Raw genomic sequence first — 25,934 nt, 5'->3', positions numbered from 1 at the left:
GGTAGAATTAAAGCACAGGAGGAAAAAAAACGGTGACAAAAAGCTGTGTTTTTTGCTCATCTGGCATCATAACGCAGTTTTATGAAACATTTTTGATAGTTAGCATAACAAGAATACGGTAGTTTGATCACATTTATAATCGCTGATAAAAACAGCTGTCGCAGCGCCTTTCTGTCGTCGCACTGTATCTGTCTTTCCCTCGGTCTCTCCTTCCAAGAGGCATCCAGGGACAGGCTTCAGTACAGCACATTTCTAAACAGCCTGTCGATGGGGGGTTCGTTTGTTTTACTGTCCCAGCAGGAGGGCTGATGGGAGTCAACCGGGGTCAGGGCAGGCTGAGACTTCATAGCAGTACTTTGACAGAGGGGCGTAGCCTCTTCAGACCCCACAGATTGCCGGTTCAATAACGGCGGCAAGCACCGCTCTCGGGGAGTTTGTATACCCTTTATGGAGGACAACTTGAATCAACCCTGGTTGAGCTGTTTGTGTTATTGTTTTAAAGGAGTAGTAAGTCATTTCTTTTTTTTCAGTTTTTCATTTAGGAGTGCGGGGAATGCAGTCGGCCATAAACCTTTCCTCGGCTTTGCACCATTCATGGCTTCCATACGGGAAATGGAGGGCAATGTGATCGAGCTAGTCTTTAATTTGAAGGTTAAACGTAAAACTTTCGTGTTCCATATGGAGAATGGTAATGGCGAAATGAGGATGTTATTAAAAATGCAAGCAGCACGCCATTTTAGCGTAGATGAAGTTACTTTTTTTTTGTTGGCGGATGTATTGAGGCCAGAGTTTTTACCCACCATTGTCGTCGTCTTGCATTGTGATGTCCCGCCCCTGGAGGATGAGCGAGAGGAGTTTACAGGCATGGCGAACAGCTCTTGGCAGATGTGAGCATCTGGGCTCTGCAGAAGGGCTACTTAAAGAGGCCTTACAGGTGCTGTAATGAGCAGGTTTTTAAAATCCCCCCGCCGCCTCGCTCCTAATCAGCCTCGGGGCTATTTTTACCAACCCCTACGGGCCCCTCAGGCTCATCCACTTTCGGTTGCTCTGAGAGGGCACGTTGTTCTCACTGAAACAGACAGAAATACAGTGACACAGCACACACACTCATGTACTTGCAAATTCAACACACACACACGCGCACAATCGCACGTCGAGCCACACATTCATATCTAATATGAAGCCACGGGCAAGACAGTGGACACATGCTTCCACTGTGTCGGCGCTCTTAGAGGTTTGGGCGGTGGTTTAAAGTTTTGTCTGAGAAGTAGTGAAGGATTTAACTTCCATCTCTTGAGAAATTGAAACGGATATACAACAATGAGTTTAAAAAAGACAAAGTATTCAATTTCCTACAATTTAAAGCAGTTACAAATGTAATGTTCAGATTTCAGAAGTTGCAGCAGTGTTGCAAAACAATGTATGAAATGTACAAAAAGAAGTTTAGCAGCAGCTAAAGTGTATGCTTCATAGAAACCTGATCTAGATTAAGCGGTGTACATCAGTTTGGATCAGTTTTGGATGCATAGCTAAGGCTCATTGGTGTCTTAGTATTTAGAGCCATATCGCTACCAAACTGATTGAAAAAAACATCATTTTAAATTCACACTGATCAATAATACTTCCAGAGCTATAGCAGACGGGGCTTCCACTGTGTAGCACTCATGACCAGAATGTTGTCCTTAATACCAATATACACCAGGGATGCACCGATGGGCCACCTTAAAGGTCAGCCCACCTTAAGACACAGGAACTCCTCGTGGGTCTCGAGGAGTTGTAGCATTTATCTATTGACAAATTGTACACTCACTGAACTGCTACATTCTGCCAACTTCATACTCATCGTCACACACACACACACACACACACACACACGCTCTCCCTGGACCAAACACTCGCTAATGTTGCGCCGTGTTAGCAATACACTGCGGAGACTCAAGTGTCTGCATGTGTCCAGGACAATGCACGCAGCATTGTGCAGCCATAACTCTCCCCGATGCGTGAAGTGGAGACTGCCTATTTTTGATGGATTTAACTTGTTTCTGGTTAACAACACGAGGCTGTTTGATCGGGTGCGGTTGTACTGGAGTAGCTTTACGAGTATGAATACATGATCATAGGATCAGATACTGGTATTGGTGCATCCCTAATACACACCAAACCCACCTTATGGCACAATACTAAACCGATGAGAGATAAAGAACATACTGGATTGAAAAACAGCAAAATGCTAGCTTAAACTCAATCATTCGTAAAGGTTTTGAGGTCTGACAAGGCCAAACGTTCGTCATTAATGTAACACACTCCCTGCTGTACCTTCTCAATGACCCTAACTACATCTTTTTAAACCATCTTTGTCTATCTGTCACTGCCACGTCCCACATGTTTCCTAATTGGACTGACACTGTGGAAGGTCAGCGACATGCTCAGTACACAATGCTACATGCACGTCAACGACACACACAGAAACACACAACGTGACACGTGGCAGCGGCCCTCCAGCTGGTGGAAATACATGATCCCGTCACTGTGAAGAAAGCGGATGCAGCATGGTGGGGACGTTGCCATGGCAGCAGCTTACATTTGGTCTGCTGGCGCTCCGTAAACTCGTTAGTCCGGGTTACAGAGATTTGCTCTGCATTTGAGGATGGAAATAATCACACAACTTGATTTAGCATGACACGCCAAAGTGAGGTTTTATGCTCAGTCTGGTGCTGGCCTCATCATCAGGGTACCAGTCATGCGTTTTACTTGTGTATTGGCGCGTTTACTCCCCTCCCCCTCTCCCAAATAAATATTTTTCTACCCATCTGTCTCTCGGTCTGTCTGTCAGAGAAAGCCAACTATTTCTCTCTGTCTCTTTCTCGGAGACTTCTCTTCTTCCAACTCAAAGAGTGAAACTACTGCCGACTGCATCATTCACAAGCATAAAACGAAAGAAGAGCATTGGGATTAATTATCCATCATCGTATATATTTGAAGAGCAGAGTTCAAGGCAGCTCTCTTTGCCTTCCGCCATCAAGGGAGTTTGAAGCCCCCCTCCCCCCTGTAAACCCCCTGGTGATCGGCAACGTTTAAATCCGCGCGAGACCTTTTGAAAGTATCGCACAGCAAAGGAATGCTTATTTTAATGTCAAGTTGAAATGTTTCCCTTTGCACCCTTTGCTCATCTGCATTTGAAGTTCCGCGCTGCGTCGGAGATGGGAGGACTCGTAGTCTGTCTGATGCAGCAAATTCTACAAACCAGGGCAACCGCTTCCTAGAGCTGCAGAGCCCCGTAGCCCAAGTGCATATATTCCTCGATGACGGAACAGAAATAGGTTGTGAATCCGGTCATTCATCCTCCAGTGACAGATTCGCGCAAGAAATCTGCACCTACAGCTGATAGAGGCTCACTCCGGACCCCCAGGCTACAGTTCTGACACTCTTGCCTATTAGCCTGACATTGTGTCCATGTGGATTCCTAAATTACCAAGTAGATTGAAACACCTTCTCATCTCCAGTGTCCCTCAAAACGTATGGGTACATGTAGTATACAGTACTTATATTTGACTTTAAAAGAGCAGTGTAAGGTTGTCGAGAGGAAGGCTTGACGGTGCTTTGAGTAAATTTTTTCAAATGTCAACGTAGTTATACCTTCCAGATTAAGTCCAATGATAATTTGTTTTTCACATCAGGTGAAAAGACCAAAACCAACAATGTGTAAGCCCGTGTCTCAATACTGTTTGACGGGTTCCTCCTTTAAAATGGGTCATGAATATTATACTTTCATTGACATAAAAAGCTCAGGCATGTCCTAAAGCAGGAGGGCCCTGTAGTTTCTAGCAAGCGTTACTCAAACAGGAGTAGCTAAATAGGGAATTTGTTGGGGACTATTTTCAACTGCGGATTAATACGTGTTTGGTGCTCGAGTGAGTATCTGAGGCAGCAGGACGGTAATGAACTGTGGTAATGAGTGTGCAACAGTACAAATCAGTTTTTAAGCTCTATGGCAAAGAGGAATAAGTTACATCAGGCGTTGACTGCACTGGAAATACTTGATAGTAGGATCACATCTTTGTCGGTTTCGGTCTTCTCATGGGATTAGTTGACAAAAATGTGGAATATCACCAGACTTATCCTTTAATACCCTCATGTGTTGCATCTGCACATGCTCTCACTAAGCTGTAGTGTCACTAAATAACTGGTATAAAAAAAAATATTCCCCCTTGCTTTAACATGGATAGCGCCACTCGACCTTGCATGCCAAATCACTTATTCATGAACTTCAAATAATCTCAAAATTGAGGTGTTTCAACATGCACGCCGTTTCACGGTGATAATGTCAATTATGATTGTCGTGACGTAGCGCAGACAAGGCATCGGGTTCAAAGATGAAGCTGTTACAAGCCGAGAGCTGCAGACGCAGTCTGAGAAGCCAATTATTTCCAGTTTCAGTGGCTGTGAGAATGCTCCACTAATTATCCAAAACTGAGCTTGTTCAGTCGCCGAAAAGCTACAGATACTCTAGAACAATTTGCAGCCATTGAGTACCTTCGGTAATTAACGTCAGCCTTACATTTGAAAGAAAGTTTGTGTTTTAGTCATCCATTTACGTAAAGCTACTTTGATGTACCACCTTAACTTCAGAAGTATTTCGAGCAGCTGCGACTTGAGTTTTACCACCGGTGAAAGGGATGTTGAGGGACCTTGAGTGGTGCGCCTCTTCCTTTTTGGGTAGATATATTTAAAATGTCAGCCTTAAAAGACTGGCTTTCTGAGACACGATGGGAACAAGATAACAGCTATATTTACTAAAGTGATTTCATGCAAAATCACCACACTGCCAGTGAAACACAAACAAACTGATTTGCCTAAATACACACAGTGAGCACACACACACATACACACACATATCAACACACACAGCACATCTGACACACAACTCTCTGGCTAAATCTGGGGAGTCTAATCTCCCCAAGCCGAGCTATTCAGCCTCTCCAGTTTAAAAGAAAGTCCTGCATTTAATCTCAGTAAACAAAATGCTGCGAGGCAGAACATCACGACATGTCCACGCTATGACAGAAGTTATGCAAACTAACAAATCAGGCTCAGAATGTGACACATATATATATATATACGAGATTTTTGGATCCTACTCTGGCGGTCATTAGCTGCGGGAGAAAAAAACAATTTTTGTGAGTCACTCTGGGATATTTACCACACCAGACATGTTTGTCTTCACTTTACTGGAGAGGACCCGGGCACCCAAAGGACCACCAGAGGGGTCATTGACACCAGCGACCTGTGTCCGGCTTATTGTTGCAGGATAATGTCTTGGACAAAATGAGACTAACACGTGAAGTGGAGTCACAAAGGCAAAAGGGATTGCCGACCTAGGAGGGGGAAAAACCTTCCAGTTTTAAGAGGGTTCGCAGGGTCACCCTTTTTACATTCCTCTTGTTTTCGAAAAAAAAGATGAGGTCACAGTTATGGCTGTTTAAACCATCTGAGGGGGGATTCAAAATGGCTGCTGGCTCCAGAGACCGAGCTGTGGTTTCTGTTGAGGCTTTCTCCAGTTTCCTTCATGCAGGCGCTGAGAGCAGATCGGCCAGAGATCTGTCTCTGTGAATCATCAAGGTTAAAGGGAAGATTGGGAGTGATTTGCCATTCGTGAAGTTGGCAGCAAAGAGGTGTAAGCAAGAAATATAAGACCGCAAGTTGAACATAAGGCAGTGTCTCAGTGAGTGATGCATATATTACCCTTAAATCGTCATTGGGTCCATATTTTATATATTAATGCTTGCTGTAATATGTGTTCTCAGCCATTCACATCTGAATGTCCCTCTGTTGGTGAACATTTTGGAACAAATGGATTCACAACGAGTGTATAAAAAAGATCACAGTAAACCATTTTCCGAAGAAATCTCCGAAGAAATCTCCCGATGAGTTCTCTGGCTTCCGTTCAGCATGTGGGTGGCTTCGACTATAAGCAATTTTCAGAAATGCAAATACAAGGTCAACCTCCTCATTATACAAATGGAATATCAAACGACTGTGAAACAAAGTAGAGACGGAGATTCCAAATGCAGAGGAGTGACGATGGCACTGTTGAAAAGAGCAGGACACGCGTAATTACAGGAGTGGGCAGCACATTGTAAGTGCAGGGCGCTGTAACTTGGCACCTTCAAAGGCACGGGAATGAGACAGAAACGAGCAGAATCATGGTGTGACGATTATAAAGACATCGGTTGGAGACGGAGCAAGGCCAGAGGAGGGACGGTAAATTGGAGGATCAAGAAGACGGAAACAATCAAAGAGGAGGCGAGTTAGAAGGACTGAGCAGGTAAGGATGAGGCAAAGATGGAGGTGTAGTTGGCAGAGGCTCCAGTCAAACCAGCTGTCCCCCCCCCCCCCACCCCCACCCCCAAACGCTGATGCTCAGCAGTAGAGTAATAGGCAGACTGAGTCAGTGGCTCCGTCTCCTGTCTCCCAGGCTGCCTGGAGGGACTGTATTGATAATATCCCAGCCTGCAAGGCTCAATCCATCCCCTGGGGCGCTCAGTGGAGGAAGAGTCCCCGGACGGTCTTTTGGCTCCACAGCCTGACACTGCAGCTAGAGGAAGCGATCTGAACACGATAGAAGGCAGGTACACTCTCACACACACACACACACACATGCACACACACACATGCACACAAACAGGCACAGTGCCCGGACGCCTTCCTAACACCTCATTTATTCTCATTTCGAGTCTCCCCTCTCTCCCGCTCGCTGCAGAGCGAGAGGACAGAGAGCAGTGATCACCGAGGAGGCGAGGAGACGTACCAGAGAGGGGATGGAGAGAGAGAGAGTGACAGCCTTACGCCGAGGATTGTCCTCCTCTCTTCTCGGCCATCAGAAGTGCTAATCAAGCCAGCGGAAGAGCAGACCACCGCTCACACCTGCCTGCTCCTCTCCATCTTGTTAGGGGCCAGATGGGAGAGAAAGTGACTTCCTGCTGTACTTCCACCACAGGGCTCGTTCCTTCACATTAATACCTTTACTGCTCGGCTCCATTTGTTACACACACTCAGGGGGAGCCCGGGGCTGTGAATGATGGCCATATGCAGAACTGTGCTCATCTATAACCCCCCCCCCCCCCCCCCCCGTGGCTGGAACAAAGTACAGTGGGCTCCTTGAGTGTTGAAACCAAGGTTAGCATTTGGAAGTGCTGCAGTGTAGCGAGTCTGAATCAGCGGCCCTGCGTAGCAGTTCTCCCAGCCGGCGTCGACGGGTCCATGAAGGTTAGTGAAGCGGGTTTATAGGTAGAAGGTCACTGGTTAAAAGTTATATACGTGCGGTTGTGTGTAACACTCTGGCAGGGAAGGTGAACGAGGAACTCGCTGCCCTCTTCAAGAAACAACTGTGCGAGTCGTCTGACCGCTCTGCAGCCAACAGCAGCCAGCTGTCACCGCACAACTCCCAGGTGTAGGAAGTGTGTTAATGTGTGAAAATGTGAAGCAAAGCAGAGCTGACAAAGTGTTCGCACTCAGAGTTACCCTTCCCCAGGTAAACGGAGGAAGAGACTACAACAACAACAAGATGGCTGATGAATCAGAGAAGAAACATAACGGGACTCGGCCCAACCAAACCAACATCGGCTTACCATTCAATTTCAAACAGGGCAAACGAAGGGTGTGCAAACTGATAAACAATGGTGTGTGTGATTGTGTGCATGTTTGGCCATGAAACAAAAATAATGAAAGATTATGCTTTTCCATTACACACAATGCAACATTTGCTATTTAGTTTGTTGATTAATGTAGCCTTTTGTGCTTCTTGAAAGACAAAAACGTGATGACCTCGACTTGAATAAACACATTTCACCTTGAATTAGCTCCATATCCTGCAGTTTACGTGTGTGTGTGTGTGTGTGTGTGTGTGTGTGTGTGTGTGTGTGTGTGTGTGTGTGTGCGTGCGCGCTGTCACCATGGTTGCGATGAGCCGTAGGTGTGGATCACAACTAACGAATTGTGCACTTTTTTCAACTGTGCCTTGTTTGTTTACATCACGCTTGTAATTTGATGAATCAATTCATGTAAATTACGGAGAGACTTGCTCAACTGGTCTTTATACAAATGATTTCAATAGAAACACAAATAAAACATAGAGCTGCAACTAAAGATTCTTTTTAATGTTGATTAATCTGTGATTATTTTCTCAATCAACTGTTTAGTCGACAAAATGTCAGATTATACTTCAATGTTGACAATAATTTCCCAGAGCCCGAGGAGGAGGCATATTCAAATGTCTTGTTTGGTCCGAAAAACAGTTCAAAACCCAGAGATATTCAGATTACTATCATATTTGACAAAGACAAGCTTTAAATCCTCATGTTTGAGAAGCTGGAATCATCTTTTTTCCCCCATATTTGATTGAAATACAACACTTAATGGATTATGAAAGAAGCTGCAGATTGATTTCTGTCAGTCAGCTAATTGTTTCAGCTCTAAACTCGAATGTCTGAAAGATGAACAGGGTCAGTGGCTGTAATTAACATTTCATTGTTGGCGAATCTGTTTTACTTTTACCAATAATCTATCAATTCAAAAAATATTACAGATGATTAACACAACTTCTCAAAGCACAGGGTGAGACCTTTAAATGGGGAACAGTAGTTCCCAAACCACCACCAGCATCCACTGTGGGAACCACTGGTCTAACCACCGGCCCATGTTAATGTATGAGAATGACTCAAACAACTGATTTATAAAAATCTTAATTCATTTTAATTAGTGGGCTCATCATTTCGGCATTAGTCCAAATTCAAGTTTACAACAAAACTACATCATTTAAATATAACTTTATCCCCTAATTATGTTACTCTCTGAGTATTTAAATGAAATACGGCCACCATGTTCGCTAAACAGAAAACGACCAGAAGTCACATTTTAATCATATTACACCCTCTTAGAAACGTCCTCTCACGAGCAAAACATATTTTGATGAAAGACTTTAATATTAAAATGTGTTGCAGCGTAAACAGAAATGTGTGTGTGTGTGTGGTAAATAACCTGAGCCACTGCAGCGAGCTGAGTGAAGAGCATCCAGGCTCCTCCGTGTGCATGTGTTTATCTGTTGGTTTATGTGTCGGTTACAGGCAGGACCCCTGCTGAGAGCAAAGATGTTGTAAACGAGGCCCGACAGATAATATATGGCAGCGGGTGTCATTGAACGCGTCCCTTTGAGAATACACGTTAAACACACAAATACCAGGACACAGAGGCAGGTGTGAGGCCTGAAATACTAATAATACACAGCAGTTAACATATGTGAACATGCGACCACACACACCCGCACACATATAGCACAGTACATTACTCACTGAGTGGGTAGAAGAAATACATAATCCTACACACACACACACACACACAGTTTCATACGCAGGCTGTACACGGGCAATATTTGTCTGATAAGAAAGGTCACTTTTGAAAGCACACAAACCACAGGCTGCACTTTTAAAGCTTCACTAGAAAGAGAAAGGAGGGCAGCCGAGCCTCTGGACACCTCACTCAGCCAGTCATAATTACAGAACAAATCGCACTGCTCTTTTCCCTCCATGTCATTTGAAATAGTGGATTAAGAGCACAAAAAAAAGCTTCTTTTTTTTTTAAGCTCGGCCATCTGTGTTTGCTGCGAGAGCTTGTGTGTGTCGGCTCAGGGCCCTGAAACTGGGTCATCTGGGTGTTGCGAAAAGAAAAGCCTGGACTCTGGCTGCAAAGCTGCCTGGACCTCGCTCAGGTAGGGGAGAGAGGGAGGCAGAAATTGATGCGTTGGGGCCTCGGAGATTGACGAGTGGAAAGGTGAGGACAGTACGGCGCAGCTCTGTTGCTGGGGGAGATATTTTTGGACAGCACGCAGGGGTCACGGCGCCAGACTGTCAGCCTCCGCTCCAGTGTGGTTGCAGGGGCCGCGGCCAAGGCGGAGGCAGGAGAGCCTCAAGGTCCTGCACCTTTTCTGCTGACAGAAAGAGGGAATGCGCGAGGGATGGAGGGGTGGAAAGGTCACAAGAACCTGGAGGCCATGCTGCTTTTACAGGTCGAAATAAGAACTGACTTTTGTTCTTGCGCACAAACGATCATCCGTGCAGGGTGGCTTTCGGGGTCAAGATGGTACAAGGAAAGGGCTGCTGGGTACACACTCGTTTCGGAGGCGAGTGACAGTTCAGGAGTGTCACCCGTCCACAAATTGTGTGAAATGTGATATCACCCAGAGGCTGACCCAGATAGCCAGAGAGCCACTGGAGTAACGGATATCAGGTGGACAGGAAGTTCCAAATCCATCAGAGATCGACGGCACTTCAATTCAATGTTTCTGCTTGATTGACAGCGCCGACTTCTATTTCTACTATCTCAGCTAATTAGTTGTTTAAAAAAAACAACACTGACGATTATTGAAGTTGCCCCATCAACATGCTACTTGCAGAATTGTAACAACATTTGAATGCAGCGGAAATACACTTTTATCGTGACCATTGTCATTTATTGAAACAATATGAATTGGAATGCGTCTATAACTTTCATATGGCCTCCGATTCGCGTCGGGCCAAACAAGGCCCTTCAGCTGTGATATAATCTCAACATACCGCGGCCGGAGCCTTCCTCTCGCAGTCGGTAAAGAGATGGTTGAGTAACCTCCACCTGAGCAGTATGTGTGTTGCAATCAGAGATTTTCTGTGCTTTTATTGACATAGCCTGGCCGGCTGCACGTGACTTTTAGTGCATGTTAGTGCACGTAGCGTGCCCCACTGCTTAGCTCACGGCTGCCGCTCTGCTCTGCTCTCATGTGGCGGTTATAGACCAGCTCTGTTGTGTGTCTGGGTTTTGACAGGATTGGTGGCGATTCAGGAAGTAAACAGACTTGAAGAGAGAGAGAGAGAGAGAGAGAGAGAGAGAGAGAGTACCAATGTTGTGTGTTGGGTGCACCCCGTGTTCTGCAGTTACTCAATAAATGAGATAAATCAAAGAACCACTCATTACTTGACAAGTTTGTTGCACAATCTATAGTTCATAGTCGAGTGGAGTGACATCACAGACAGCCATGTCAAGTGATGAATCATTTGTCACTTGTTGCCACGGTAGTCATGTATTCTGCAGCCCGATGGAGAGCAGTCAGACACTAGTGAGGCCAGGCCCGGCGGAGGCAGCCTCCTTCTGGTGCTGAGCACTTGGGATTGGTAAAGTAACCGGAGTGAAGCGCCGGGGAGCTTGCTGTCAAACTCATTTATCAATTTATCCCTTGCTTTCCGCATGAACTGGCAAGTCTTGTTCGATGCGGCAAGAAAACAGCAGATATCTTCCACAGAGATTAAAGCATTCATTTAGGATTCCTTCAATTTAAAAAAAATAAATGAATTCACAATCACAATCATTGTTTTTAGGAAAAGCAATATCTTTTATTCGGCACCTTTTCTAAAAACTCTGTGGATGTATTATTCTTTAAAGATTATTCTTCAACATAAATATGTTATGAATATGACCTTTTTTTAATAAGCATGGTCCCACAATAAAAGGTAAGTTTAATGTTTGTGTTTAGAGGATAAATAAAAGAAACAAACATTGAAAGTCGTCTGCAATCGTAAAATGTGAAGAAGACGTTGGGGACCGCTGAAGAAAAGAAATGACAAAAAGAGGAAACTCGTTTGTTTAAACATTTTATTGCGATGTAAAATAAAAAATCTCATACCTCCAATGAAAAAGTACTACTTTTAAATAACACAAATAAAATCAGGCAAAAAACTATTTGGCATTGTGCAGTGATGTTCAGTGTGTGGGAATTAAATGTGAGCAGATTCAGCACAGCATTGCTGCAACACTTGTTAGTCAGGGTTGATGTTATAAAATGCACACTGTACTGTATCGCTCACAGACTACCATCTTTAAAAGTCTCGTGTCATTTCATTGGGGAGAACACAGAGCCAAGAAAACGACTAAACATATAACGCTGCGTTTCTCCCTATCGACATGTAATGCTGTGTCTAACTGAGGTCCTACAGTGTTTTCATGACATACCCTGAAATAAAACCCAGCTGAACACATGAAGTTCGTGTGCTTATTATTGGCACATCCATGATCTCCGAGGCGACTGCTCCTACAGTGCGGTGGGAGAAAAGGCTGCAGCTGCTCGTCCCAGGAAATTCGCCGCCGTCACGGTACAGAACATTTGAGCTGCTGATCCACGTCATTCACCGTGCCACACAATCTGAAAGTGATGTGACGTATCCTTGTTGTCTCTAACACAAGTGAAGTGTCTCCTTCTTAGTGAAGCCGCTACAAAGACACAAGAATTAATGACAAACAAACACAAAACTTCAAGTATATTCCAAACGCAGCTCCTCCTCTTCTGGGCGAAGGACTAAAACTCTAGGCATGCAAACACTAGTTATGTGCACCCACTTTCTCTTTCTGTGACATACTGCAAAGTGCATATTAGGGACTGGGTGCTCTCCTAAAGACTTAAGTTTGGCTCATTGCGCTGTGGCGTCAAAGTTAGCTCATTCTCTAAGAGGCAAAGAGGCGTGGCTTTACTACATTGAGATTCTAAACGTGTTAATAATGCTGCACTCGATATATAACACAGGTAAAACATGAAGCATTAGCATTCCAAAGTTTGCTAATTCAAAAAAAACAGTTTAAATTCTCTGTGCAAAACTGGAATATAAAGTGACTGTGGAAACATTTACAAAACATAAAGCCTCTCATATAAGTTGTGAAATAAATAAATAAAATTCAGACATAAAATAACTGATTACAGCCAGAAGAAATAAGATTTGTGTTGTTGTTTTTTTACACAAGGGATAGCTTTGTTGATCATTCCATATCCGCATTCTGCATCAGCATTCACTGCATTCATGGAATACCTTACAAAATAAGTAAGTAAATAAATAAATAATCCTTGCATTGTTTAGTATTTGTTCTTTTTTCCTTTTACAGTACCATGACTTGTAACTGTACAGTATAATACAGCAATTACAATGAGAAAAGAGGGGTAAACCCATTGTCTGGTGTTACATGGGGCTTAAAGTGGGGCTTGAGGGTACCGGTGGTCTGCTGGTCTAGGCCGGTCCAGACTGGTCTAAATTGAACGAGGCCCTTTAGTGATCCATAATCATCTGGCCCTTCTTTGTTGGTCTGCCACAAGGGGGAATTGGCTCAGGTTGAGGCTCCGGCCGGTTTCCAGAGCTGCCTCGACTTCAGATCTGTGCCGGACTTGCTGAGATCGGAGTTTGGCTGGGTGAGAGTCGGGGGGGGGGGGGAGGTTGGTTGAGGTCAAAAGGTGTAGGGAGCCAGGGCTGCCGCGGTGACCTCAGAAGTGGCCCATCCTGGCGGCGAAAAGGCTGCGTGACCGCGGCACTGTCGAAGAGAGGCGGCCAAAGCTGGACGAAGGCCACTTCATGATGAACTGGGAGGTCACTGGCAGCAGATACCTGGACAGACGGACACGAGCGAGGGACGGAGGGATTAAGGGAAAGGATGAACATAATGAGAGGATTAGATATGCATAGGTCACAATTTAGAGGTTAGGGCGCGTCAGTGCTCGGCACTGAGACCACACTCTTCATATATTTCTACCATTCTACCATTTTACGGCCGTCTCCATTTCAACTCTAATAATAGCTTGGTGATTTCAAGATATCCTGACATCACCCTCCCCTTGAAAACGAGAAAAAAAGATTGTGAGATCCATATGAGTTAATCAACTGAGCAGTTTGTCTATAAAATGCCAGAAAATAATTCAAAATGATGGTTATAATTCCCAACACACCAAAGGGGACGAGATGTCCTGTTTTGTCTGACCAACAGTCCAAAACCCAAATATATTCATTTTACTTTCATGGATGGCAAAGAAAAGCATCACATTCTCATATTTAAAATGTGTCAACAGCAATTGTTTGGCTTTATTATCAGGGATTAATGTCAACTATTTTGATGAGTCAATTATCAAAAGAGTTGACGATTAATTTTCCAGCTGTAATTTCATGTAATGTACCAAATGTAAACTCTCAGTTGGCGTTCTGTTTATGTACGCGTATACAAATAAATGATTGACCTCATACTGACAGAAGCAGATGCTTTCAGGACAACTGCATTTTTCAACTTTGACCTTTTTCTTAAATTTTTGGTATCATGAACAGAAAATCCTCACCTATCATTCCGAGGCATAGGCGTCAGTACCTTTCTAAGACTTTTCTATGACACCTTCCACCGAGACAGAGCAGTGAGGCAGCTCCTGCTAACAGCGTTCCAGTACCTGAGAATGAGACCAGCGTCAGGTTGAGAGAGAGTAAGGAGGGGCTCAACCCTGCTCCCATCTTCCTTTAGCTACTGGAAATGAGTCAGATATGGTTGTCAGAGCAATGTCAGATGAGATGATCAACTCGTGGGCAAAGTTAACTGAAGGTTATGCAAATGTTTGGGGTGCTGTTCAGAAGACATGAGACAGGGGAAGTTTGAATTCTTCCAGACTGATCAGTTGGAAGAATGACTTACGTGTATGGGCTTTTGCAGTACTTGTCATATTGTGACGTTATACATGATGTGACCTTTTTTGCCACTTCCGCAGCAAGGATCTTCAGCGCATCAAAAAATACATCTGATAATCGTTTAGTTGAACGAGAACAATGGGCAAAAGAAATAGTCCCCGTGGAAGTGTTTAAGATGTGACAATCTAATCAAAAGGGAGCCAGTGGGGCGGAGGATCACAGAGTGAAGAAATGATATTATCTTCCTTTAAGCTGGTGCAGAGATAGCATACTTTTTCCTTCTGACAGCTCGCTCTCTCTCTCTCTTTCTCCTTGTGAAATAGCTGTTGGACAAATTAGCCGAGCAGTTTCTTTTAAAGTCGACCGGAAAGAGAGAAAAAAAGAAAGCACAATGTCGCTGAGGGCGCCCGCTTCAACACAGTAGACTCAGGAGAGTTAGAACAGATCCAAATTAACTTCATTTAGTCCAACGAGAGTGTCCTTGAAGCAGCTTCAAGTGGGCCGTGGGTATCCCTCCAGCACGTCCTCTTCTCTCTGACTGGACTTGGTGAACAAGGGCTCAGTCCGGCACTTCTTAAACTCCTCCACTCAAACCCAAGAGAACAGGTGGGCAGGATGTGTTTTGCTTTAAGCCTTTTCATATTTACTTCTAAGTGCAGTCCTCAAGGGGACATTTAGTGATTCCATACCATGATTTTGCGTCACCCTTGTTTTCTTTCTACATTTGTTATGTTTCTCTTCCCCCTGCTCGGCACCTTATTCCATCGCCTGCCTATGTGATTCCCTGTATTCCTCCATTGGGATTCTGTTCATGGATTGGGGAGGGGGGGGAGGTGGTCTTTGGCTGAAAACCCCGAGCCCAGGCATGGAAATGACAGTAAAAAAAGAAAAAGAAAAGAAAGACAATCAAATATTGAACATCCATTGGGGGCCCGAGTGTGTGTTCTTCAGAGACCCTCTGGTATTCACTTTGAGAATATTCTGCTTATAGACAGCATCACGGTGCTGGTAGTGGTAAGGGGTGGGGTAGGAGGGCTTCTCACGTCCAAGCGGCCGCTGTCTCTGCAGGCTATATTTAATTGGATTCACATTCGGTATCTTCCAGGTTCGTCCTCCTTTTGATCATGAAGAAGGTCTTAACAACGTGCATGCTTGAAAGCCAGGGGGAGGCTTGTTCATGCACTTGTGCTTCGCTTCAATCCATCAGTTGACAGAGAGACGGAAAGATACTCTCCTGCGCCGCTCCTGACATGCAGAGCTACAATCTGCCGCTGTTCCTCCTGACGGGCCTTCCACGCTACTCTTTAGTCCTCCATCGAGATGCAACTGCCACAGCGAATTAAGAGAAGCCAGAGAAAAACAAAATGCCACGACTAAGGATGGAGGGAAAGACTGCCGCGATAGCTGACGCAATCATAAACCAAGAGGTACAAAGAGCCTTGAAGGTTATCTGCAGCCCACATTCAGTTCAACACCCCAATTAACCCGAATTACTGCCACACTTTTCAGACAGATGAAAGTTAATAGAATCTGAAACTTTTGTCATTACGGTTAAATTGTCTTTGGGTAGTGACAGTAATTTCGTGCTTAACAAGAAAGTCATTAGTGGAGCTATTTGGCTACTTCCTCTCATCTGCCCACACAGACTGAAGGACTTTGCTGAGACCAATGGGGCTGTTGACATACCTGATCAGGGCACTCGACAGAGGAAGGAGGCTTGAACAAGAGCGGGCAGGTGTGGTCAACAATGGAGACCCCAAAGACCCCAGCCTACAGACCTACTTTGACGTGTGCCAAAGCCTGCTGAGAGCTCTGTAAGTGTATGTCATGGATGTGCGTGTGCATGCACAAGAGACGAAGTGGATATTGAGTTTGTTCGTGCGAAGTTGCCTGACTGTATGGTGTTTGATTCTAATGTGTGGAGGTTAGAATGTGGAGGTTCTTCTACTGTTCTTCTAGAAAAGTATTTTTTTGTGTACGATTACATATTGAACTGGAACCCGTAAAATATCTGTCCGCTTGAGTCTTTGAGAGATGTCATACATAGTAACCAGGTGTCATTAATGGCTGTGGTATGAACTATGGCTGGTCAGTAGCTGGTCATCTGATGGGAATCATTTCTTGACCCACAATTTCTCCATTCAGTTTAGTTCAGTGGAGTTGTGATAAAATAAACCGAATTATTGTTTTATTATTAAATTATTTATTTGCAAGTTAACATTACATTCCAATGTGAGAGGAAATGCACAATCCTCTTTCCATGCACAGTGCATATGGGCGTGAGAGTATTGTTTCTAATAGAATTAGAGATGCACTGATTGATTAGTTGCAGATCGAAACCAGACTCTGTTCAGCTGAACGACCGGTTCACATGACCGCTGGCTGGCCGGTCAGTTTCATATTTCAAATTTGTTGCCGATCATATTTACACTTGCGCGCGGCTGCCGCAAGATACACAGCAACCGGCCACGGCCAACATGTTTTCGGTGAGTGAAGAAGACCTGAAGTTCAACTGCAAGTCCAAAATAAGTCTCTCCCTAGCACAGGCTTATAAAAGAGCTAACAGCTAACTTTAATGGCGGCTGCACTGATGTTCACGCTCTACTCAGTAAAACTGGTATTGAGACGAGGTCAATTACAATGCAATCATGATGTGTTCTTGTAAAATGTAGTTCTTGGCTAGAAACTTTAATAAATACAGTTGTTTGAAGGAGATATAAAATGAAATATAAAATGAATATCAGAGATGGAATTATGATCTGTTTAACTTACTAACAACAGCTCAAAGCGTCTCATAAAATATAAGTAAAACTACTGATGCAAAGATTTATTTTAATCAATGGATGTGGACACAGCTCGAAGTTAGTTTCAGTGTAAAACATAAAAAGAGGGACCGAAAATCACTCCGTAACAATCACATGACATGTGCATGAACACGCGCACACACACAGTTTACCCTCTCATAGAAAGCGTATGCATCAATGAGAAAATAATCCTAATTGCTTCTCTTCTGTCTGAAGTGGCATGCCTGATGGAGAGATGTGAACCCATGTGTGTTGTGAAACTGCAAGCCGCACGATGCAAGCCGAGCCATTTTCTGTCTTGTTGTGACAAGAAAAAGAGCGGTGCTTGGGCTGATCACGGCACTGATGCGGTGCAGGTGAGACGCTCGGCTCCCACCGAGGCCACTCGTACTAAAAATGCACTCAGTGTGAGATGCTCTTGATAAACGTGTCAAGTGAAAGGTATAGCTAAGCATGTGGCAGCAGGATGATTGGCTGGTGATGTACAGCAAGCTGGCCGAATGGTTGCGGCGCGGACAAACAGTGCTCTCAACAGTCCAAATATGCTTTCTTCTCCTATCTCCTCCTTCCTTTCAGATATATTGTCTTTTATTTTTGGGCATCAGATCATATGAAACGTATCCGATTCTCAAGTCAATCCAAATATTGTCGAGTGAAAGGAGAGGAGACCATGCTAGACTGTTGGTTGTGCAGCTAAAACAGCCATCATCGGGCAGGTGGGGCCTTTGTTACAGCGGCGAGGTGGTGGAGAGCAGCAGGGAACGGGGACGGTGCTGGTAGATGGTGGGGGGAGGGGGGGGGGGGTTTAGCAGAACTAAACCAAGCAAAGACCTGCGTCGAGGGGCGAAGAGGCGGAGGAAGAGGAAGAGGAAGCGGCAGCGACAGCAGCAGGGGTGGAGCCATGGGTAGAGGCTGGTCCAGCAGCAAATGGTAAGCTTTTTTACACAGACATGTATAGACAGAAGAAATAAGGAGAGACAGACCAATGCATGCTTACATGGACTCTCAAGGACACCTACATACATATGGGCACACCAATGTGTCATTTTGTGAATGCTTGACTTATTAAATCCAATTACAGTCTTATCTTAAAATCTTCATAGTCCACTAATTTATATTCCTTAATCCACCCTCAAAATAAATATGCTAAAAACAATAAAACAATCAATAGCAACAATGTCAGATTAGTCAAGACATAAGTGGCTAACCACTGTACACAAACCCCACACGCTTTTTTTCTTTTAACAGCAGAGGTTTTTATACTGGAGGCACAAAGTGATAGCCTGTTAAAATATGCGCAAGAGTTATGAATCATGTAAAACGAGGCCCCAGGAAAAAAATAGAGCTCTCTCTCTCGCTCCTTCTCTCGTAAGGTCATTTGCTGCACAGGCTCATCTGGGCTCTAATTGAATTAAGCAGGCCTCGGGGGGCCCCGGGCTAACCTGAGCGCTAATCTGTGGGCCATTATTTCCTGTTAACAGCACACTCCCTCTCTCCAGCCCCCTCCCTCACTGTCTGTCAGCCCAAAGCATATGTGCTTTAAAAGTTCCCTCACTCCAAACCTGAGCTGCTGTCTCCTGCGGGGATCAACCTTAAAAATAGAATGAGGCTGATTTTTTTGTTTTGTTTGTTTAATCGGGGTTATTTGAGAAAGATGATGGCTCCAAGTCTCCGTGGAGGAGGAAATGTTCCCTAAGAGAGGTATAAAGATCATTGCTGTTGAGATTTTCAAATCAAAGACTCCTTGTGTCAAAGTGTGTTCATTTATTTATTTTCCAGAACTTTCTAAAGGTACTTTTAACAAAGTTAATAGCTAGGCATCTGCTTTCACAAACTCGTGTGTAACCAGTTTCTATATCTGGACCTGAATATCAACCTAAATAAATATTCCCATCACTAAGGATGTCTCCTGTTAATCTTAACGCAGGTCCAACATCCTGGTGCGCTAAATGTCCTTCCCCTGATATGTAGTGTGTTGTGTTCTTTTAGTGTTTTTTACCCGTTATGACCTTAGACCCACTAGTTTAATCTGTAAACTAGGACAATATAAGAAAATAATGTATTTATGGGTTTAGATGAACCCTGAGAACACTAAGAACAGCTTTAACCCGGGACCTACCAGTAGAGTCTTGAATCCCATCTCATGCAGCCACCCTATTGTATAATAAACTATCTATTACAGCAGTAAAGCTTTAAGAATCTTTCACAAATAAAGACCTCAGGGGGAAGTCATTGAAGGGTTGGGTTTCCTTCTCACCTGGTGTCGTCCCACTCTGGGCTGAGTCCGGTCAAAGAGCCACGAGACTCTGAGACAAACTTGTAGACGACCAACAGGCAGTCTCGGCACAGCTGGACCAGCCGGCGGCAGCACAGCAGCTCCTGAGGGGACACCACCTCGCTGCTCTTACTGAAGATGGTCTCCCACGATGAACTGGAGCGCAAACAAGAGGGCACGCACACACACACTCAAATAAAGTCAGCAAAGATAATCATCACCATGTATTCATCAGTATGCAGTATACAGTGCATGTGTATGCATCGTGCAGGCACACAGATTAAGTCACACTCATTCATATGGTTATATGTTCTTCATACTGTTTGGCCTTTACTGTACATGTGTGCATATACATTTGCATGAACACTTGCAGGCAGACACACAGGGAGGAAGGATGAAACAGATCAGAGTACAGTTAACCCCCTTTACAACCCCGGACATACCCCTGACTGTGAGAGAACTGAGACACACAACCCAGGGGGGTGCGTTTGATGTCTACCCCCTTTCACTCCTGAGGAGGTGGGGGGTGCTTCCTCTGAAAGGGTTCAAAACTGAGTTTTTTCATTCTCTTTCTCTCAGTCGTTTACAAAGCCTGTTGAATTCATCGCCCACAATAGCTGCGAGGCCGTTTGATTGTTGTTAAGTCCCTGAGATACAATATCAAACAGGAGACGCGGGGGGATTTGGCGCGTGCTTTTCGAGGTGCACCCGCTTCTCTGTCGCAGCATGGCATCGAGCCCCCCTGTTGGGTTTATCCATGTTTGGGCCGTGGCCTGTTGAAGGGAGGGGCCAGACGGTAGGCTAGCATTCTAGCTGGATCAGCCAGACAGGCTGTAGTCAGACAAAAGCTGCATGGGGGTAGCTGAGGCTAGGCTAGGCTAATCCTCCCAGTCATCTACCCCTCCACCCAACCCTTTCTCTCCTGGTTTGTTTTTTCCTACGATGTCTTATTTTCAATCAATCCCCTCCCTTTTTCTCTGTTGCCAGGTCCCCCCCACCCTTCTTGCCTTCTGCTTATCATCCCCTTCATCTCTATCACCCGCTCACTGCCTTCCTCACTCTCCCTCAATTACGAATAAAAGGGAGAGCTGTGGGCAGAGACTTCAGTTACACCCTCTGAGTCCTCTGTGTCGAGGGAAGCACGGCCACTGAGCAACTGAACTGTAAAGAATATGGAGAGGAGGAGATGCAAGAAGGTCACACCTCCATCACAGACGAGATGAAAAGCTACCGGCGCAGCAGCTGTCTGAATGTGAGGGGTCTGTCTGTCTGTCTGTGTGTCTGTGTGTGTGTGTCTGTCTGTGTGTCTGTGTGTGTGTGTCTGTCTGTGTGTCTGTGTGTGTGTTTTGCTGCATGTGTGGACTTGTTTGGGAGTGCTAATGCGTGTGAAATTGTATGGAAACCATTCTTGTCTTTGAGGGAAATGTGTGTTTAAGAAAGCCAATGTGAACCACAAACATTGGTTCTGTGGTTGTGTATGTACAGCAGCGTTCAGTTTTTCTGCTCCACATATCTGGAACAAAGTCCCAGAAAGCTGCAGGTCTGCTGAGACCCTCAGCTCATTTAAATCAAGATTGAAGACTTTTCTGTTTGCTGCGGCCTTTAATTGAACCACATTCAATTAATATATTAATCAATTTCCTGCATTTCTGCATTTTACTACTGCATTTTATTTCTTACACTGTTTTTTAATTGTTTTTAAATCTCCTTTTCTTTTGCCTTATGCTTTGATGCTTTTAATGGTTTTATGTGAAGCACTTTGAATTACCTTGTTGTTGAAATGTGCTATACAAATAAACTTGCCTTGCCTTGCCTATGTGTGTGTGCGTGTCTGCTGTTTTGGGGTTTTTATAGGAACACGATCAAGTTGGCAAGTCTCTGCAGTGACTCATCTTGTAGGAAGCCACTTAGTGTCGCCATCAAAAAGAGTAGGAGAAATCAATAAATAAAATTTATTTCATTCACCTCCTTCTTGCTTCCATTCCTCCCCTCTCCTTTCCTTGCTCTCACCTGTGAAAAAGCCCTGATTACCAGCCCAGATATGTGACCTTAATTTGCACCCAGCCTCCCAGAGGAACATGTTTCTTTCATCCCCAAGAGCTTTCAGGAAAGTGCAGCGGGGTCTGGTCGGTCTGTCACTCATTCTCTGCCATTCAGCTGCAGTCGCTTCCCTCGTCATACTGAATAAAAATGGCAAATTGTCTCTGAAACTGTCACTAAAAACGATATCTGTTGACGAACACTGGGCTTAAGGACATGGGGGGATTGCGAAGAGCGTGAACTTCTAGTTATGGAGATAAGTATGGAGTGCCGTTAAGCAATGAATAGAGTGATAATTGGCCTGCAGTGTGATCGCTTGTTTGTGTGGCGCAGAATAATTAGTGCCCATGAACATCTCTGTTCATTCAAGGGTGTTCTTTGTGATGCTCTGGGCAAATTTTCAACATCTCTTTTGATTTGATTTTTTTTGTCTTGGTTAGTTGGTCTTGGTTTAAGTCACCAATTACAATCAAAATATTCAGATTTCTTGCATGTACTTATTCTATGATGGCAGGCTTCTTCGCCCTTGTGAGGTGGTCGAACACTTACGGACTAGTTTCAAGCATATCCCGGCCATTCCATCGTCATCTAAAACCCAACTCACAACCTTGCAAAGACTGGCCTACCCGGTGTTGGAGAAGCAGTTCCACAGGCCCTGGCCGTGACTCCAGAGCAGCCGGTTGAAGACCCGATTAAAGAGCCGGTAGAGGTGGAGACTTTCTACATCCGGCTCCCTCCAGATCCGCTGCAGCACCGAGCGTACATTTGTACGAACAATGTCCAACACCTGAGTGACAGAGAAAGTGAGAGGGCGATGGGGGGGGGAGAAGGAAATTACTCTTGCAAGACAAAAGGTGACAGCATTTCTAATTGATTATGCGTGAGTTGGCATTTGTTCCAACTGTAAGATTTCTTTCTCTTTTTTTCACCGTACCTTAAAATTAGCAATCACAGAGGCTAATGCATTCACTCAGTAACAGAGAGCAAGCTCGCTTTAATGAATACACAGACGGATGCATGCACACACTGGAGAACAGCAACACACATTGTAAATGCACCAACACATCCAGAAAACTAATTTAATCAAACATGAAACACAGGTAATGAGGATTTCAGCAGGTTTATCTCTGCATTCACGGTAAAGCATGCACATGCATGAAGCCTGTGTGTAGTGTGTAGTGTGTGTGTGTGTGGCTGTGGTAGAAGGAATATGGAAAAAACTGCTGGGGCAGACAGTGGAGAGCAGGGGAGAGGACTAATTGCTGCACCGACGTCAGTCTTGGAGAGAAGGTGTCAGAAGTTCCCAGGCGGTCTGAGGGCACCTGCACCAGCCTTCCATCTTCCCCTCTTCGTATTCCCATCCCTTCCCACCTCACTGCCTTCTCTTCCTCCCCTATTCTTTCTCTTTTCACCCCGCTCAGAGTGCAGCACTGTGGCTCTTCTACTTTGATTCCTCGCTCCTCATTACTGACGTTCCCGTCTCGACTGTGTGTGCGTGTGATGCGAAGAGGGAAGATTTCCAATATGAGGCGAGCGGGACACACGCATACACACGCCGACAAACTGATAGATGAGTAAACACACACACACACACACACACACAGATATGTTTTGGTATGGTAATCAGATGGCAGAGCGGTGGGCGCTACATTCCTGACCTCTGCCTGCTGCTCATTAGGCTGCTCCACTGCAAATAAAACATCGGCTCGCACCGCCACAGCCCACAACACAGCCAGTTGTGCAGAAAGCAGCGGCTGAGAGATCACATCATTACTGACACGCCTACCGGATGGCATTTCCGGTCTTATCCCCTCTTCTGTTTTGTTTACATCATATTTGGTGTCTCTACCTCTCACCGTCTGACATGATAATGATCTTCATGCGTGGCTTTTTTTCTTCTTTTTCCCCCTGAAGCTTTATTTGGGGATTATTTTTGGCCTTTAAAAGTTTTTCAAAAGGATTCAAAGGAATAGGTAGCGGTGACATTTTGTCATATTCACCGATTTTAACAACGTCCATTGTAGACAGGGTGACAGTGTGGGCTGGGGTGCAAGGGTGCAGGCAGGAAACTTGTACAGGTGTCAAAAGATAAATCTGGCCCATTTTTAAGACTTCAAGATATATCTGAAAATGAACCATTATCTCTGACAATAATCTCTGAATCTAGCTGTTTTTAACTGTTATAAGTTCATTGAGTATGAATAACTAGCCGAAGCTACTCAAGTTCTCTCACTCACAGGTGAGCCCTTTGTCTTTCTCAAACACACGTACCAGATCTTCCTTTTCTTTCTGGATGGGTGGGAACATGTTAATCTCTGCAGTTTAAGGCCACATTTCCACCAGCCTTTCCTTCAAGCCAATAGGCTACAACTCTCAACTTCTCTTCTTTGTTGCATTGTCTGTCGTTGGCGTTATGATCTAGTCCGCTCAGGAAGCAGTGACCTCTTATCCAAATTCTATCAAATATTGTAATAACAGGTTTAAAATAATCAAGTTGCCCTATATGTATCTTGAAGCAATTCAGAATGTAAAAATCTGGAGGGACAAGTCAGACGTGAATTGGCTCAGATATCTGTGATCTGATTCCAGCATAAGACTCACCTTTCGTTGTTTGGTAGAGTCCAGCTTCACTAACCAATAGGAGGCCACTTTTGATTTATGGTATTTCCAGTTGTCCAGGATCTTTGGAAGAAAAGTCAGGGGTTAAAAAAGTAGAAGAAATATCTTTTGAACGTGAACAAAACGTGTGTTAGTTCAGACGTCCTTAAGAAGTAGAACCAGGCAACACATTTAAAAACGCCCTGATAGTATTTTAAAGGTATCATTTTGAACAAAAACAAACACTGAAGGTTCTACTTCGCTGACATTTTATTACATCTGCTGCTTCTCAGCAGTCCTCCGTCACAACCCGGGGTTCTTACAGGGCGGTCATTGTGCAGTGGAATTAAATTACTGCCAACAACGACAATAAAAATCAACATATTTGGCAAGAAAGACACCTTCCAATTTAGAGCGAAATTCAATATTAGTATTTTAGTATTTAAAGGGCCGGTATTATATCAACACGTTTTTAGTGCTTGTGCGCATACATTTGGTTATCTGGAGTGCCTACCAACCCACAAACTGTGAAATAAGACAATATTCAATTTTTTTGTGGACTGACTAGGACAGAAAACATGGGATTAAATAAGCCATTCAGATCTGACTCCTCTTCCTGTGTCACATGCAAACTTGTTCAGGAGGGGGTCTTAAAGAGACAGGCACTGAAACAGAGCGATTCAGACAAAGGGTGAATACAGGTATATTCAGACAGACAGAAATACTGTTGCTTGTAAACATGTTTTAGTCTAAACCCACAATACCAGTATGAACCTGAAAATGAGCGTAATATATCCCCTTTAAAACTTTAAAAAGAGATTGTTTACTGCAGCACTTCTGTACACGGTCTTGTTGTTTTGTCTTCAGTGCGTAGGTAGAGCAGTTCCGCAATCACCCCAATTCCTAGCCAGTTTTACAAAACGACTGTTAATTTGATCTCACAAAAGTCTGTCTTCAGAGTCAAATCTCCTGCTTCAGATGATGACACAAGGCATTTAAAGCATCATTTCAATGTCATTTCTCATGAATGGTTTGGATGTATTACTAGAACATGACTATTGACATCTGAGCCATGTAAAAACGAATAATATGGAAATGTTAATTCTCTCTAAGTAAGTGACCTGCCCACAATGGAAAAAGACTTGATGTCATTTTCAAACTGATGTGTAAAATGTGGCGAGCACTTAGATAATACAGTGCTCGTCTGTAACAGACTTTTGTTTTCATAGCACAACTCGGGGATAATAGAAAAGTCAAGTCGTGATCTTTGGTTCCTAAGCAGAAAAAAACTAATTGTTTTGCAGGTGTGTCAAAAATCCTTGGGGAATGTGTCGTTCTGCTCAAAAGCTGTGCAGAATATTCCCATGCACTTGCTCCTAGTGCCAACATCACTGTGTACCTACAGGCACTGCTATTGTTGCTCTGTTGACTTAGTCTACATCTCCCCAGTGGTGCACATAAACCTCTCACGTAGCACGTTACATCCCCTGCAAACAGTGCTCCCATTGGGAGGCTCCAGCGTAAACTTTATGTTTACACACATCGCACACAGACACGCACACAATAAACAATCCACGAGGATTCACAGGAACCAGAAACAGAGCTGCGGTGTACATTGAACACTTGTGTTTGCTTTCCAGAAAGTTACTTGTTTGCTTGTTTAGTATTCTCTCGCAATAAAACCGAATGAACCTTGTATGGCAAGATGTACGA

The 25,934-nt window shown here is 44.3% G+C and overlaps 1 protein-coding gene across 1 annotated transcript in view; it reads right to left on the bottom strand.

Moving 5' to 3' along the window:
• Positions 1 to 13,327: 13,327 nt before the first annotated feature.
• Positions 13,328 to 25,934, bottom strand: part of ttll7 (tubulin tyrosine ligase-like family, member 7) — a gene marked incomplete at both ends in the record, with an annotated part of 63,219 nt that continues 50,612 nt past the window's right edge. Inside the window, 4 exons of the mRNA XM_079266558.1 lie at positions 13,328 to 13,448; positions 19,566 to 19,739; positions 22,250 to 22,410; positions 24,225 to 24,305. Of these exons, the coding sequence (XP_079122684.1) occupies positions 13,328 to 13,448; positions 19,566 to 19,739; positions 22,250 to 22,410; positions 24,225 to 24,305 (537 nt within the window). The remainder of the gene's footprint in view (positions 13,449 to 19,565; positions 19,740 to 22,249; positions 22,411 to 24,224; positions 24,306 to 25,934) is intronic.

The sequence above is a fragment of the Melanostigma gelatinosum genome (genome assembly GCF_949748355.1).
Source record: "Melanostigma gelatinosum genome assembly, chromosome: 4".
Classification (NCBI taxonomy): domain Eukaryota; kingdom Metazoa; phylum Chordata; class Actinopteri; order Perciformes; family Zoarcidae; genus Melanostigma; species Melanostigma gelatinosum.
The sequence above is the reverse complement of the archived record's forward strand: the minus strand, read 5'-3'. Positions and strand labels throughout refer to the sequence as shown.